This window comes from Falco punctatus (genome assembly GCF_963210335.1).
Source record: "Falco punctatus genome assembly, chromosome: 3".
Taxonomy (NCBI): Eukaryota; Metazoa; Chordata; class Aves; order Falconiformes; family Falconidae; genus Falco; species Falco punctatus.
Genome location: NC_137582.1, coordinates 93,587,513 through 93,604,746, shown reverse-complemented (window position 1 = coordinate 93,604,746; position 17,234 = coordinate 93,587,513). Strand labels below are relative to the sequence as shown.

General features: G+C 41.4%; 1 protein-coding gene across 7 annotated transcripts in view; it reads right to left on the bottom strand.

The window, feature by feature from the left end:
* Window positions 1-17,234, bottom strand: part of FARS2 (phenylalanyl-tRNA synthetase 2, mitochondrial) — a 249,520-nt gene that overhangs the window by 71,129 nt on the left and 161,157 nt on the right. For all 7 annotated transcript variants that reach the window (XM_080379973.1, XM_080379969.1, XM_080379975.1 and 4 more), the window contains one exon: window positions 9,130-9,281. In XM_080379973.1, coding sequence (XP_080236099.1) covers window positions 9,130-9,281 — 152 coding nt within the window. The remainder of the gene's footprint in view (window positions 1-9,129; window positions 9,282-17,234) is intronic.

Below are 17,234 nucleotides of genomic sequence, written 5' to 3'. Positions count from 1 at the left end.
GAAGTGCTTTGGGAATTGTGGCGAAGATTTCTGGGCTGCATCTGAGAACTGGTGGTGAATGGCTGACTCCAGGTTGACATGATGAAGAAAGGTTAAGCTCTTGAGCCGAGCAGCCTCTTAGAAATGATTCATTGTGACTTTAGCTATGTCTTTTCTATACAGCAAGGCTATCCTCTGCATGTGCCTGAATACATAAGGGAGTTGACATTTGTCTTCTGTGTGGCTCACGTACTTAAGTTTTCCCCTCTTCTCATTACCCGTGAAGGGTGATTACATTTCCTATGGAATATCACTGGTGATACATCACTCTTCAGGGCTATGTTCCCCCCCACCTCTAATGGGAACCTGTGGTTACTTCATCTTTTTCCTTTCTCGAATACCAATCCTCCCACAAGCCTGTGAGTTAGCCACCAGCCTCCCACCAAAGAAGAATAATGGGACTCCTACTGAAGCTCATTAATAGTAAATTATTTTCAGTTAGTGAAGACTATTTTCTCGGTGAAGTCTCTGAAGAGCCAGGGACGGTACAGCAGAACACTGTCTACCCCACAATTGATTTGAATACAGTGGTTTGAAGGAAACCTCAGACTTCAGTAGCGAGCCATTAAGAACAGCTATTTGTATGGTGCCTGTCTGAACACTGAGGATAGGAGGGAAGGTGGAGTCTGTCTTTCCTAATCAGTTTATTCTTTTTTTTTTTTCCCCACCAGATAGTCTTCAAGTAAACACTGGCATCAGAGGTCTGAACTGGCAGTCACAAAATGTGTAAAAAGCTGTAAGTCACAGAACTTAAACTTTATCGTATAAGGCAAGGATTTGAATTTTATATTTTTTTTTCTTTTTCTTATTTTGTCAAACAAAGTCAAGGCATTTACTAGTATTTTTCAAGTCCATTTTTCTGGCTGGTGAAGCAAGAAATGCCCAGCACAAGCAGATGCTAAAGAGTTCAAGGGCACACTGTTCCTACAAGATAGACTTCTCTCATAGTTCTCTATGAACTCTTAGATTTGGGTAGGGAACTGCTATTTGGGAGACTTTCAAAGCAATCAGAGGGAATTAGGTATCTGAATCCACATTGGAATTCCAAAGCTCTAGGCCAAGCATTTAAAAAACTTTGAAGATGATGCTTAACAAAAATATGCAGACAGATTCCAAGTCTACACATGTATACATAATAAATATAGCACTGAAAAGATCTACTTCCATATCGAATATCAATGTCACTTTCTGGCTTATGCTATGAAAGTGCATGCTCATTTTTGCTATCTCTGAATTCACCCAGTAGGTACTATAATGAAGCTGGAACAGTGCTGGTTGAAATTCAGAGTTTTTAAGATATCTGGAAAAGTCTTTTTTTAAACAAAAATATGTGCTTATTTACTCAATTAATTATCTATAATTAATTTAAATCTGGAATGTTTTTGCTACAGAGGAAAAGGAGGAATTAAAAGCTTCTTGGTTTAATTTCCTCAAAAATAAAAACTAGCAGATGGCTGCCCTGTGCTCTGTGAATGCCCCTGCTACTGTGCAGCATGTCTGGGAAAACTCATCTCCGACAGTCTCAGTTGTGGTGGGGGACAGCACGGCATCAGATTTCTAGAAAGTGGGAAGTGCAAGACATCCTAGAGCCATGTATCAATCAGCATGGCAACCTTGTAGACATGGAGCCCAAATCTGGGCTCCTTTAAACCTCTAGGCAGCTGGGATGAAAACCTCAATGTCTCAGCCCTCAGGTGGTAGATTACCTGGGCTTTCGTGGAACATGTGTAGAACCCATATGTCTTCCTAAAGCACATCTCCCTGGGCAGCCCAGCCTTTGGTCTAAATGAATCTGGCCAGAAAGACCCTGACCACCTCTACGCAGGAGCCGCTGTGAGAATTGGAGCTGTTATTTCTACACAGCTGCTGTTCAAAGGAGAGAAGGCAGGGAAGAGGAAGAAACCAAAGAGCAGATGGGGCCCACTGACCGTGAATCAAGCAAACACCACTGGCCGTTGGGTTGGGCTGGTGCACTGGGGAATGCCTGACATGCACACGCCAGGAACGAAAAGCACTCTAAAGCAAGCAACCTCAATTACAGGTATGTTTTCTAAACTGAAGCCCGTAAGCCAAAAGAAACAACAGAAAAGGTTGTCATTCATAAGAGGAAACAGGTGGCACTGCTCCTGGTTGGATAAAAGAAGGAAAAGGGAAGAGGGAGCAGGGGTACTACTGTGCTTTAACTAGCCACTATACAGTTATGCTCTAATATGACAGCTGAAGAAAGGCTCAGAACTCAACCAGCATCCACTGACAGAGCCTCCCATGAACCGTTAATCTATTGCAAAAATACTAGTGTTAAACTCATTTGACCAAAACAGAGGAAAAAATGTCCAGAGCTGGAGAAACAGTTCATTAATCGGAACCCGATCCTCTGCTAGCTACTGTCAACCAAGCTACATCTGGGTTGTTTCTTCTGCAGAGAAGCTATTGCTGGGACTTTGCCAGTTCAGCAGTTAAAGGTAATCTCAAAGAATCCCTCAGCAAATTGTAAAGTGCTCAGGCTGAGAACAACAAGGTGTTCAGGGACTGAACTGATTGTTTTAATTTGCGTAATACTAGCAGCGAGCAGTGCTTCAGAATTATTCTGCTTAATTCACCTTTTCCAGAAGACAAAACCACGCCAGCTTCAATAAATAAACCAGACCTCAAAGTATTTGATTTGATCTCCATCTAGATAAGGAAAAATGCAACGAATCTGGCAATAAAAAGGTTATTACACTTTTGTAATGTAAAAACCAAAACAAAACAGATGTTATTACACTGTTTTTTCTATATCCTAACAAGGAGCTAGGGGCGTGCATTGACACAACACAGCAGTCAACAGGATCTGACTCTTCGCTATCAGATCTGCTCCTTTTACTGTTTGGAAAAGAAGAGACACAGGTCATCCGAGTACTCCCAGAGTCTCTAAAGACGGCGCCACTGTGCACCTCCCTCCCTCCCTCCTTCACAGCAGCCAATACATTTCCCCTCACTTATTTAACAGACTGTTACAAATGCGCAGATCTCACCCCAGAAGTGTGCAAGTAATTCACTCAAAGGCAAGAATAAATCCTTTCCTACGTAGTCCTCACTTATATTTTTAACAGCGTAGCTGTCAAAATGCAACAAATCAATTTTTTCTCCCGTTACTGTCTCCACACTGCCTTTTCAGGGTATTTTTAGTTGTTCTGATTAAAAATTTACCTTTTAAGTACCACTGAGGACACAGTCCATTTCTTGATTATGGTTTTGTATACTTTTTCTCAGCCTACCTACATATCTTCCTTACAAAGGAAGATGTGGAAGCATATCCTCTTCCTTCCTTTCTCTTTCTAACAAAAAAGGTATTTATTATCAAACTTTAAAAAATCAGGTCCCAGACCAGTAGAGAAACAACCTATCTGCAAAATGCAGAAAATACTTATTCAGAGTGAGGACGTGAGGCCATCACACATGACAGGATTATGCAAGGTACCTAGGAGAAGACACATGGCATGCTAAGCTGAAAAAAACCCAAACACATTTACAGGGCTTGCCCAAAGCAAAGATAAACAGTCTCAGCATTTCTGGATTCTCTTTGTGATGCTGCATTGTAGGGGACAGGTACTCACTCCTGGACTCTTCTGTCTGTCCTCTCGATCTGGGACACCTCAGGTCACAAACGTATTGTGCCACTTCTACCCTGTATTCTACCATGTGTGAACAGCCAGTATTTTCTCTGTTACAGTATGCTTTCACTATCATCCCTGGAATTCCGTGTGTGTGCAGTTGTAAAACTTACCTGAATGTCTTAGAAACACAAGATATTGCTCTTACTGGGATTCTGTGCATGGCAGCAGTTTTGATTTGCTTATTCAGTGGGCAAAGACCTTTCTACCTTCCCACTGCCGTTCAGCCAGCCTTTCTTTTTCCCCTGTGAAACCCATTTCCTTTCTGAAACTGAAGAAGTCTTGACCGCTGAAAAGGAGATCACTTTCTGATTTAATTTTTGAAGGTCATTCATATTGATTAGACAGCTTAGACAAGTTGAGTAAAAGATATGAAGAGTTGATCAGCCACTGCAAAAAGTAAGGAACACTCCACCCTACCCCCACCCCCGACTTTCTTTCCCCCTTTCAGTATCAATACAGTCCAAAACATTCTCTTTGTTTTTGCAAATGTTTGTTCACTAGAATGTTCCAAAGGGAAAAATGTCAGCCACAAATCCTCACTCATCATGTATTTGCACAGTAACGCTTAAAGGTCCTTAAAGATCTCCAAGGATTTGGAAGAAATAATTCAGGTATCAGAAACAGTGCCGCTGCCTTCCGGTGGCTGGTTGCACGGATCACACAGAATAGGACAACTCAAGGCAAGTCACAGAGGACTGATTTTACAGACCACACACAGAAAAACATGTTCCACAAACCAAACGTATGAAAATCTAAATGTTTGCAGTTAACGCATCAAGCAAAGAGAGCTTAAATCCACAAGATACACCGTGGAAAACATTTTGCTTAGTGCAAAGGGACATTTCTTCTCTATTCTACTTGCCTGACAGGCATCCTGCTCCTGTTCTTGCCATAACCACCAAGGTTTCACCCAGTTTCCTTAGCATTTCAGCAAAGCCACAACTTTTTCTTCACATCTGCTGATTTATTCTTTATATGCCTGAATAACCAGTGTGTTACAGCCACATTCTGCATTATTCATCTTGGATGACGTTACACCTTGACTGTGTTATGAGGACAAGCATGATACAACATTTAAATTCCAGGAATATCAGAAAACCCAGGTGACAGCGGGCCTTACTTTCCCATCCACATTCAGTTGTACAAGTCTGTGATGGCTTTTTACACTACGGGCAGCGGGAAGGTATCAACAGCTGACAGGATTATCCTCTGACTCGTTCAGCCTCATGTACTACTCTCCCTCCTTCCCCCAGATGCATATTCTGAATGCAAGAGCCATATATCTCACACAGGTCGTGTTCCTCTCTCATTCAAGGATCCCCTATTCCCAGATTTCCCAGTTTGACTGTGGATCTAAACCCCCAGGGTGGCTGCCTAGGGTCCCAAGAGCTGATTGGCAGCTGAGAGCCACCTGCCGTCTCCTCTCATGTGATACCTTGGGCAGGCACACTCTGTAATGTGGAGAGGCAGACATGTGAAAAGTCCACGTCCTCCTTTTAGTTCGACACTTTTGACTCAAAAGGAGTATTTGCAGCAGGTAGACCTGTTTGGAATTGCTTGGATGAAAGCAAAGGGAGGAAGTTCTTGTGGATTAGAGGACTATTGCTGAGCATCCCTACAGTTATCCTGGTTTCCAGAATCACTTTATGCAAAAGCTACCTACCTCGACTTAGTTGCTAAAGCTCAGTTCTCTGCTTGGATCAGAGCACATGGATTTCTTTGCTCTGTGAGGTCTACCTGTTGCACTGGTGAACAGGAATTTACAGGAATGACAAAATTCAACAGAAGTAAACAAAGAAATGTCTTCATGTCCTAACTACTGCTAGTACATTAGTTGTAACAGGGAATACTTATTTCTCCATCTCAAAGCAACATGCTACTGCAGTGTGAAATAACTCTCTGCTTGAAACATTCTACAATTGATCTAGCCTCACTTGGCTGGCATCCATTACAATTAGTTTCAGTTGTAAGGAAAAGAAAATAAAAGTTTTGCAGACTAAACTGAACGAAAAAGTTTATTTTCTGGAAAGCCTTCTTCACATGCTGCACATTACTCAGTTTACCTCAGTGCTGTGTCTTTTTTAGTTAAGTTTACCTAAGATGCATTTAGGCTGGAATGGTTCTTAATTACCCTAGCACAGTAACTTGGCATTCTCCTTAATTTGTGCTTTTCAGCAATGAGAATCCTTCCTGCTCTGTCTTTTAATTGCCTGTGCTTTCCTGGAAGATATCTCAACATTATCACCTTACAATGCAGATAATCAAGATTTACTGGGTTTTTTTCCAAGACATCTCTTCCTTGTTTAAACAATTACTTGTCTCATGCTTTTTTCTCCCCCTTTCCTTTTCCCTGTAGAGGAATACATTTTTACTGCTAATATACACTGTAATTGCAATGTACTGGAGCATGGTTATCAGTCCAAAGCCCAGTGGAACCTTGAACGGTTTCTGAACCACAGAAAAGTCTGCAAGGTAACTACACAGTATCACACAGCCTCTATAAAGGATCTTAATTAAAAGACATCTTTCTGTGTTCTAAATTAGTTTTATTTATATAGCATTTTCTATTTTCCAATCTTTATAGTCCTATAACTAATAAAGGTAGTTTAAGAAGGAAAATAGGTGCCAAATGTCCTAATCCCTCATGAAACTTCTATTTTTTAAAGGATTAAAAAAGTCTGAATTTTAAATTCTGGAAGTGACTAATTACAAGCATGAACTTACTCATCTGCTTGTAAGTAAATAACACTGAAGACAGCACTGCAGGCTTCCCTATCCTATACACTTCTCTTCTATCCTCCACAACAGATTCACTAATAATTCAAAATAATGATTATAAGTGTCTAGATCTGTAACAAACAGATCCATAGCAACACTGAGGATCTCTTAGGTTAATTTATGTGTCTAGAGGCTTTTCTGCAACACTGAATTAAAAAAGCCACTATATCGTTTCTGTAATAAGACAATTAGCTTGGAATTAAGACTAAGCAAAACACTCTTCTCAGTCAGTCAGTCTTCCAAAGGCTGTAGAGAACAGAAAAAATAACTTACATGGCTTACGTCATTTGTCCCCAAAAGTTGCATATCTGCCCACACCCTGTTCTAAGATGAAAGGGTGAAATAACCATTATGTTATAGTCTTTATCTACAACTCTTTTTAATGAGGTAGATCATCTCCTTGGAATTACTGGTTTTTAATGGGGCATTAAAAAAGATTTATTTCATTGTTGTTGCAGTTGAACAAACTGAGAGGACTAAAGTATCACTTACGAACAATCCATTAGTGTTACTACCCAAATTCTTCAGACATGAAGGTGAGAAATGTTTCCTCCTTGTAGTGTCAAAACGTACTTGGAGGTCCCCTGAGTGAGGGTTTAATGGCTTTAGAGGACAATGCAAGGAAAGTCCTAATCTGTGTGGCAATTCTCAGTGAGCAGTCACCCTTTCTATCTATTTGCAGAAGTCACAAAGGGAACCAGAGGTGTATTCCTTGCTGATGAAGAAATGATCTTGTACTGAACAACTCTCCCCCCGGTATATGTTCAGGATGTGTCAAAGCATATCAAAGGAGGGAAAAAACCACAGTAAGAAATCCAGAGCAGTGAATCCTGTCCCTGCCTCATCACTCTACTAGTATGGAAGATAATATTCTCAGTAAAGAAGAGGAACATGACCCTTGAACTGAGCCATGACTGATGCTGTGCTGCTGGTGAGGCCCTCCCAGTATATGCGGATTCCTCCAGTGGACTGCAAAATTAATCACAGAGTAATACTGCCTCTGTCTGAGGGAGCAGGGAACCAGATTTCTCCAAACCTTCAGCCTTGGAACAGCTGCTTACACTACACACAGAATTTTCCCCCAAGAGAAGATGCAACAACAAAGATGATTGCATGTCTGTTATCACCGGGAAGAATGTAGACAAAAAGTGGCTATGAACACAGAGGTATTATACATACAGCAAACATTCCACATGCATGAATGGAAAGGACCAGTTCCAAAAGGGTCTAACATCTCAGTTTTCATCAAAAATGTTGATAGTACTGTATCAGAACCATTATGATAGAAGACAATTAAATATATTTTCAGCAGGATCTGTGTGAGCAGACTTCAATGTCTATGCACTTGTCCTAACTGATACTATGGTTCAGCCTAGGTGACAATAAGAAGTTATCCATACCTGCAACAAACTTGCTTTTGAATTTCTCTGTAAGATACAGTCTTGTTCTTTACAATGAATAGTACTCATTATCTTATCCGAGCCTATATTCCCCTGCTGGAAACACTGTTTTGAGTATAGGGTTAAGATCCTTTTGCATGATTTGCGTGTGAGGACCACTCTAGAATTAACTGCTCAAAGCTTTCAGATACCCACACAAACTCCATTGGCATTTCTGTTTCTTCACACACCAGGAACAGTCTCATATAACACCACACAAAAAGGAAAAAAAACCTAATAAATATTAATCCATTGAACGACCATGAACTAGGCCATACAATAATCTATCCATCTGATCTGCGACACACATCAAGTTAAAAAGAACAGGGCCAAATACTTGAATGTAGAAAGAAAAGTCGTCTATACATGATGGAGCACAACATGAAGCATTCTCCTATCATCTTCAAGAACCACTGCAGTTAGTTTTACTACCTGCCTTTCTTTGGTACAAAAAAAAAAAAAAAAAAAGTCTCAAAGAAGAGAAATTATTTTAAACCCCAGTTTCAGAAAATTCAGTAGCCAGCAGCATTTTTACTTTTTGATTTGCAAACAACAAATTGAAAAACAGTGCATATGTAACCGCTGATACTTGTCAGTTTTTGACACAAATGATAGTATCATTTGGAAAAGTAACCTCTGCACCAGGTGTCATGTCAGTGTGGCTATATCCACAAGAAAGTATTTTGAAGCCCAAGAGATTGTTCAAAGCATAGATAAGTGTCAAAAAGAAAGGGATGAAGTTGATTTTTTTTCCTGCCTCTTGAACACCAACGCTACTATTCTGCAACAAATCATTATTAGCCCTGACATTTACAGTAAAGGTATACTAGTAAATCAGGACTAGAAAAAGAAAGTAAGAGAACAAGAAGACAAACACCAGTCACTCAGTGAAGAGCAGGACCAAAACATCAGACATGTTATGGAAAAGAGTGTCATGCACTGGCAGATGCATTGAGGAAAACAGTTGTTTACAGCTGCTGTGATTAACTGAGCACAGCATATTGGGGTTGTGGTCTGAATAGCAGAAGCTCAGTAGTAGTATAAAACTGAAATATAAGATTTTTTTAAGTAAAAATATTCTTGAAAGTGTTGTAAAAATGTTTTGGAGCTAAAAAATGAAATGTGCAAACTGCCTAAGAATCAAAAATTTCTTGGTATGTAGAATGCAGATATTTATATTCTGGCCACAGGAACAATGTGTTAAAAGTTGTACTTACTTTGGATGGGTAAATTCATCCACTAGGACAACCTTTTCTACCACGTCTCCACCAATGGTTCGAGCCAAATCATAGAAATCATTCTTCGAGTATGTCTCAGAAGGCAGCCAGAAGGAGATGTCATTGATCAAAGGTGGATATCTGCTGAGTGGCTAAAAAAATTAAAAAACATACCTTTGTAAGTGGCTGGACTTGGTAGGTATACCTATAACTGTTTGGAACTTGTGAAACACACAGAGCACGCATTTTAGAAGCTTTCTGAAATGCTTTTTGAAGTGCAAACTGACCTCATAAACAACTGAGATGCAAGATTTTATACTACAAGATGTCTTTTAAAGGTCCCCTCATAACCACTCTCATTCATTCATTCAGAAGAAAAAACTTGTTTTGTTTGCTAAAACCAGCATTTATGAGCCTGAATACACTTTTGGATCGGAGCTGTTTAAATGGGAGAGATAATTTCAAGATGATTATACACTGGGTAAAATTGTACTTTTTAAAAGCATTTTTCAGATTTTTTACAGATTCAAGAATTCTTATACATTCAGGTATAAAATTTGTATGCATTTTACAGCATTCTTATATAGCACAATATTTATTATTGGTACTATCCAATTTCTAAGAAAGTCTTATCAGTAAGTGCCTTCTTATTAAAAGGTTACAATACAAAACACAGTTTGTCTTATAAATACAGATTAGTTCGCTTCTCAATGTTTTTTATAGGCATCCAAACATCTACAACAACAAAAAAAGTATTGCTATTAGCATAATTATTAACTCCATAAGTACCCCAGTGGACTCTTAAACATAAAGGGACATCCTTGCTGCAGACAGAAAGACCTCATCTTGTGTCAGAACAGTGCAACTCGTTATTTGCAAAAACAGGAAGAGAAACGGAAACAAAACAAGACAATTATTAATTTTTCAGTTTTGGTGAAACTTCCCTGGAGTCACTGGGTTTGAGATCTCTGCTTTTCTGAGATATTTTCCCACTCTGTAGAAAAGAAAATGGTAATGCTCTTCTTTCAGGCCCTCTGGGTCATGCAATCTCTTACTTTTGCCTTCCATTAACACACTGAAGTTGAAATAAGTACTTTTGCGTAAGATTGCCAGGCCCTGCAGGAGAAAATATCTTTTCTTATTTTCCTTATATGTATATGACAGCTGATGTGTACACCTTGGTCTATACCGTGTATTGCCTCACTCAAAAATGTATTCCATGCCTGGGAATGTTTTATGATGGAGCAGTGAAATCCTAAATTAGTACCTGCTAAAGCAATAAACCTGTTAAAAGGGCAATTTACAGCACGCCGATTTACTCAAATCCTGTTCTGTACAGTGTAAACCAGTCAATAAATATCTGATAAGGAATACAGTGCAAGTTTTAAATTAATACCCCCCAGCGAATAAAATTGTGAATCACAAATGATTATCCAACTTGTTAAAGAACTTGTCAGATGAATTCATATTCTGTACACCAAATTAAAAAAACCTTGCACAATAAATCTACCACACGAGTTTCTGATAAAACACTAATGAATGAAATGTAAACATCTCCTCTGCTACACAAAATTCACAGCTGCAAATGCTGGAGATACTCCTCAGCCAACAACCTGATACATGTGTTAGCACAAATAAAGTTACAGCCTGCAGTAGACCCCTATATTCTCACCTCACCCCTGTTTACCACTATTTTACCACTGTCGTATTTCAGCAACCTCCTGAACACACTTCAAAGCTTGCAGGGACTAATCTAAAACTCACTGAACTCCCAGCTTCAGAACATTTAATTATTCAACCAGAAGATGTGGCGCATGAGCCTAAGCACAACCACTCCATTTGGGCAGGTGCCTACTTTCATGCCCACAGGTACAAGGACACTAAAGAAAAATAATTACATGTTCAAGTAACTCAGTAACATCCTAAACCCTGAAAGAAGCAGAGTACCCACAACTCATAGTGAGTGAGTATTTGCTATCAATTTCAAAAGCAGCAGGATTATGTCAGGCACATGAAAACAGCACACTCTTTCCCACTTAAAATGAGATGTACACCTGGAACAGTCTGACTTACATTATCACTGTCATCAAATTCCATGTGAGCAAAGTTGCTCAAAGATGTAATAAATTATAGGGTCCAGCCCTCTTGGATTATTGAGTCTATAAGAAAATTGTTTCTTTGACTCAATCCATGGTGTTACTAGCCTGGACACAGAAATCTCATAATTTTGTGTGTGCATGCCTGTGTGTATGCTTGTGTGTGTTACAAAGACTAGAAGGAGAAATGCTTAAAACAATAAGCATTTCTTTTTTTATTTCTAGGTACCTACTTTTTCTCAGAGCCTTATAATGCAGAAAAATCTTTTCGGGTAAAAAGCAAGGCAATAATCCCGTATTGTACTGTCCCTTCACCACCTGGCTGCAACATCACTGCAGTAAGTATTGTATCAACACTAAAGTTAGTATAAGGATAAAATTCCTTGTTCTCCAATGTATTGATCTGATTGTGGTAGAGCTATATAAGCTATATAATTATTCATTAGCTACACATAAAACGTGAAGAGGATACGACAACAGTCTCCAACTGGCAGGTCAGAATGAAGTTACTAAGTTTGTATTCAGGCACCTCAGCAGATACATACCGTGGGGTCCAACAGACCCCACTGCCATCACTGTCCTCCTTTCCTGGCCTCTCCTGCCCGTTAACAACAGAGCTGTCTAAAGCCCATGGACTTTGATCCCTTTCCCAGTTCAAGGCAGCAGCCCCGAAGAACATTTCCTTATGAACTTACAGACATTTTAAAGGGTTCTCTTGAGAGCAATGTGTTCTTCCAACTACATTTTTTGCTCTACTATCACCTCCAGCCACCACTTCCAGCTACGTTCTCTTCACAACTTAGGCGTGCTCCCGCACTGTGCTCCAAGAAGTTAACAGGACACCGGCTGGCTCCACTGCCTGTGTGTTGGCCGACTCCTAGCATGCTGCTCGAGGCTGGAAGCTGCGCTGTCCCTCCTTCCACGGCCCAGGCACCTCCCTTCGGTTTTTGGGGAAGTGAAAAGATGCTTAGGGAGAGGTAGAGCTGATCCCACCTGCAGAATGCTGCAGCAAAGTGCTGGCCAGGCCTGGCAGACAGTACTGCCGACGCACAGACAACTCTGCGTCACTTCTTTGGTCCCATCAGATCTTTGTCACTACAGTGCCACTTTAAATGTTCTGTTTACTTTCCATTTCAAACACTGCAGTGCACTATCTTTGACATTTTTCAACAGCCTTGGAAAACAGGAGTGCTTTCCCAGCGATTACACTATCTATACGACTCCAGTGAGCCCGCGTTGTACGGAATATTGCAAATAATGACACTGCACTTTTCAATCATCCAAGGTGAAAGCATTTAGGAGCACTAAATTACTACCATTTTTTTAAATAATAAAATGGAAGCTTATAATGGTCCACCCTCAATGATACATGTTTACTAGTCATTAGTCACATTTCTTTCTCTGGTTAGTAACAAAGCCAAGTGCTCACTAAAATTACAAGCTTTTCTCTCTCAGGATGCTAATTTTATTGTAGAAATGAGTAGCTGGACACCAGTGCTGTATCCTGCTCTGCCAGCCTACCTTATCCATACCTAGATGCGTCTGAGGGGAACATCACTGAAAGCTCAGGGCTGTGACTTTTCTACATGGGTTTGTGACAGTATAGGGCATTGCTCATCCCCAGCCCTCTTCTCTACCCTCCTGTCCAAGATTACTGCCCCTGCAGTAATCACATCCATAAACATGATAAACCAAACATAATAAAACAAACATGCTCCTGTTCACAGCCTGCTGTGGCCAGCTGAAAATCGCTTCTCTCAGTGTTTTATGCTAAAATATGTTGAAGTATTGCAGCAGCTTGAGGCATTGGGAGACAGCTGTCCTAAACAAGTTCCACCAACTCATCTGTCAGCATAAAACAGCAGATACTTGGTCTCTGCATACACTGCCACACCAGGGCACTACTCTGCACACCTTGGCAGCAGGAATCAAGTGGTAACTGTAAGAACAGTCTCTGTTCATCCACACAGAGCAAAGGATCACCAGCTAGCCTTGATCCAGAAACCACACAGCTGCACAGGAAAGAAAATACAATACGTGGCAGAAGCACCCATCTCCAGAGGAAAACTAGTTGGGGATAATGCACAGCCAGTGCCAGCGAATAAACCAGCACAAGGCCAACCAGTATCTTTAGCCCAGAGTCCCAAAAAATGAGATGAACCTCGGCACTTTCCACAAATATTTGGCATTAGGAAAAACCCCCAACCATACATTTTGTCAGATGCAGTAACCATGAGTGTAACATGCCAAGTGGACAGAAGTTTTGTGCTCTGGCTGTTCCCTCGGTTCCCTCCCTGCTGCCAGCTGCAGATGGGGGGGACACAACAAATGAGCGACAAACACGGCGGAGAAAAAAGCTGTACTTGTATTTTGACAACAGTGACACAAATACAAGGTTAACGATGACATGTACTAAAAACTGGGTTAGCAACTCCATAGGAGCCAAAAAGCCAGCCACGCTTTACTGCCATCACCAGCCTATGTCAGAAAAATATGAGATTTAGCAGCATCGTGGCTGTCAAGTTTTAACAGTCCTGCATTGCCCATGTTTGGGAGAAATATGTACATAAACTATACAGTTTTAATGCAACGTCATATTCTCATTGAAATGAAAGCTACAGTGCTGTAGTAGCTAAGCCTTTCTTAATATATTCCATGGTGAAACTACATTAATTCAGTGTTATCATACAAAATTTAAACACATAACAGGCATGAAATTCAAATTTGCAAATTTACAACTGCAACTTAGCCCCCTTGCACATAATGAAGTTTCCTTTATTAGTGTGTATGCTTCTAGATTTACATTTTCATACTTATGATCAGCATAGACAAATCACAGTTGCTGCAGGAAACATAATTTTGAATTTCTTGGCTGTCATGGCTTGAAATTCGCAGTCACAATGTTGCATTATGATAAGTTTTCTACCATTCCCTTCACCAAGTCAATTTTTTTCTTAGTTATATATAGTAAGTTCTACATATTCGTACAAGTATACACACACACGCACATATATATCCAAAGGAGAAAATGGAGAAATTTCAACAGAGAACTTCCATAAAGTCTGATAACAGATATACGGATATGTTCTGGGATTAAGTTCTTAAAACCAAAGCGAATGGACCAGTCTGGGATTGATGCACTGCTCTGTCCTCCTGTGGGGAATGGCAGAAGGGCGTCAGCCTCCAGTGGTGCTCCAAGCTACTCCAGGAATGAACGCACGAGTATAATCAGCCCTTTTTGGACGGCAGCTTGCTCCCCACAACACAGCCCTCCACCTCTGCAAGCTCACATACAGGTACAGAGAACACCCTGGGTCTATGGGAACATCATGTGCTCCCTGGATTTCAGGCACTCTGCTTGTACATGGAAGACTCCGAGTGGAAGAGATTTTCTTTGCTCATGAGTGAGAATGCTCTGTCCTCAGTTTGAATATCACATGAGTGCCTTCAAATGACCCAAATGCCTTCAAAATTATTTCAGTGTGGGAAGGGAAACGCCCTTCCTCATTTCTCACAGAAACAACGGGAAAAGCGCAGGGAGAGCAAGGGAGACATCAGGTTTCAAATGAACTAAAGGTGCATTTTTGCCACACTCTGCATACCCGTGCTGGCTTTGGCTGGGATAGAGTTAATTTTCTTCCCAGTGGCTAGTATGGGGCTATGCTTTGGATTTGTGCTGGGAACAGTGTTGGTAACACAGGGATGTTTTCGCTGTTGCAGAGCAGTGCTGACACGGAGCCAAGGCCTTTGCTGCCCCTCACCCCACGCCACCAGCGAGCAGGCTGGGGGGCAGGAGGAGTGGGGAGGGGACACAGCTGGGACAGCTGACCCCAGCTGACCAAAGGGGTATTCCAGACCACATGATGCCCAGCGTATAAAGTAGAAGCTTAGAAAAGGGGAGTGGAGTATGTTCGGAGTGATGGCGTTTGTCTTCCCAAGTCACTGTTACACATGATGGAGCAATACTTCCCTGGGGATGGCTGAACACCCGCCTGCCCACGGGCAGTGGTGAGTGAATTCCGTGGTTTGCTTTGCTTTATCGATTAAACTGTCTTTATCTCTTACCTTTACAATCCTCTCCCCCATCCCACTGTAGGGGGGTGAGCGAGTGGCTGCGTGGTGCTGGGCTGCCGGCTGGGGTTAAATCAATCCTATGTTGGGTGCCAAAAAGGACCGTCATGGTTTAACCCCAGCTGGCAACTCAGCACCACGCATACTCTCGCTCGTTCACCACCCCTTCCCCTCCAGTGGGATGGGAAGGAGAACGAGAAAAAAGTAAATAATAATAACAACAACAATAATAACAACAATGAAAAGGGAGATAACAAAAAACAAAGGAGGACTAAAACCCAGAAGAAACAAATGATGCACAATACAATTGTTCACCACTCGCTGACTGATGCCCAGCTGGTCCTCAAGTGGCTCTCTGCCTACTGCCCCCCCGTTTATATACTGAGCACAATGTTCTGTGGTATGGAATACCCCTTGGGCTAGTTCGGGCCAGCTGCCCTGGCTCTGGTCCCTCCCAGGTTGTGCACCTGCTCACTGGCAGAGCATGGGAACCTGGAAAGACCTCAACTTGGGGTAAGCACTGCTCAGCAACAACTAAAACATCAGTGTGTTCTCCACATCAGTCTCACATTAAACCCAAAACTAGGAAGAAAATCAACTCTATCCCAGCCAAAATCAGGACAATACTATAACTAAGGATCTGTTACATGGAACCAGAAGGAACTGAACAAATTCATGGTGGACAGATCCTCTAGTCACTACCAAACAGAGCAATCCAACCGCATTTTTGGTTCAGCAGCTTGCTTATGGCTTTAAGCAGGATCAGCAGAAGTAGAGAGGGATCACACTGTTACCATACCTGCTCTGCTGTTTGTGCACTTGCTGTTTGCCATCATGGGAGACAGCATACTTGAGCTGGATGGTTAGGTATAGCATAGGTCTTTTCTCTAAGAAAATTGCTTCTTTTGTGGCATTGTGGTAATGACAATATTACCAAACCAAATCTCCTTTCTTCTTCTAGTTAGTGATTTCTCATTTTAAAGCAAGTATGAAGAACAGCATAAAGATGCTGAGCTACGGAAGAGAACTCTGTCTACGCTGCCTTAGATACAACTCCTCTTAGGCATGGCAGCAGTACTATGCAAGCCTTCTGGGGCTCTAGGGCTGGGGGAATGGGAAGGATTGCCCAAACATTCCCACAGCCATCCCTGTTTTCCTCCAGTTGTACTTCCTAACCAGCCTGGTTCCTTTCCATTCCTAGAGGTTTTAATTTGTCATGGCTGACAGAAATGTTTGATGTCCAAGCTGTGTTTAGGAGCCCTGGTCCCAGCCCTGCTCTTTCATTTGGGATGAGAGCCCAGGCAAAAGTCACCACTGGCCACAAGGAAGATTTGCCTACAGACAGTGCAGCTGACTGGACTCACCAACACACACACGTTGATTCTGCTCTGTGCTTGACTAGTCAAAAATATTTTCTCATTCCCACTGAACAAACAGGACTCACAGAGAGAACCACCAAAAGTGATGTCTCTCTACTACTCGCTCCCGTATCTCAGCTTTGTAAAATCTTCTTTTGAAAGCACCAGTGTACAGAAGAGATTAGCCTGACATGTTCCTATAGCAGTTCCAGGTCTACTGTGGAAAAACACACGTTCTCCTCATGCTTCTTCCCCAAACTCCCAGTCAATGGCTTACTGAGCTAGCTAGTTTCATGGTGCTAATCTCCTCCCATTTCAAACACACATGTATCACTGGAAAACACCTAAAAGCCAAGAAATGCTTTTTCTGGTATTACTTTTCCATCTGAGCAGTTGCTACCAGAGAACCATTGTGACACAAAGGGGAATGAATGGGGCATCCGTTTATTATGTTTTGGTGTTCTCTATAAAAAACAAGCAAGCTTGTGTCCTGGGGAAGGAATCCAGTGATTTGGAATCACCAAAATGGTAAGTAAAGGGGATTCTCACACTAAACCTAATAACCAACACTTAGGACGGC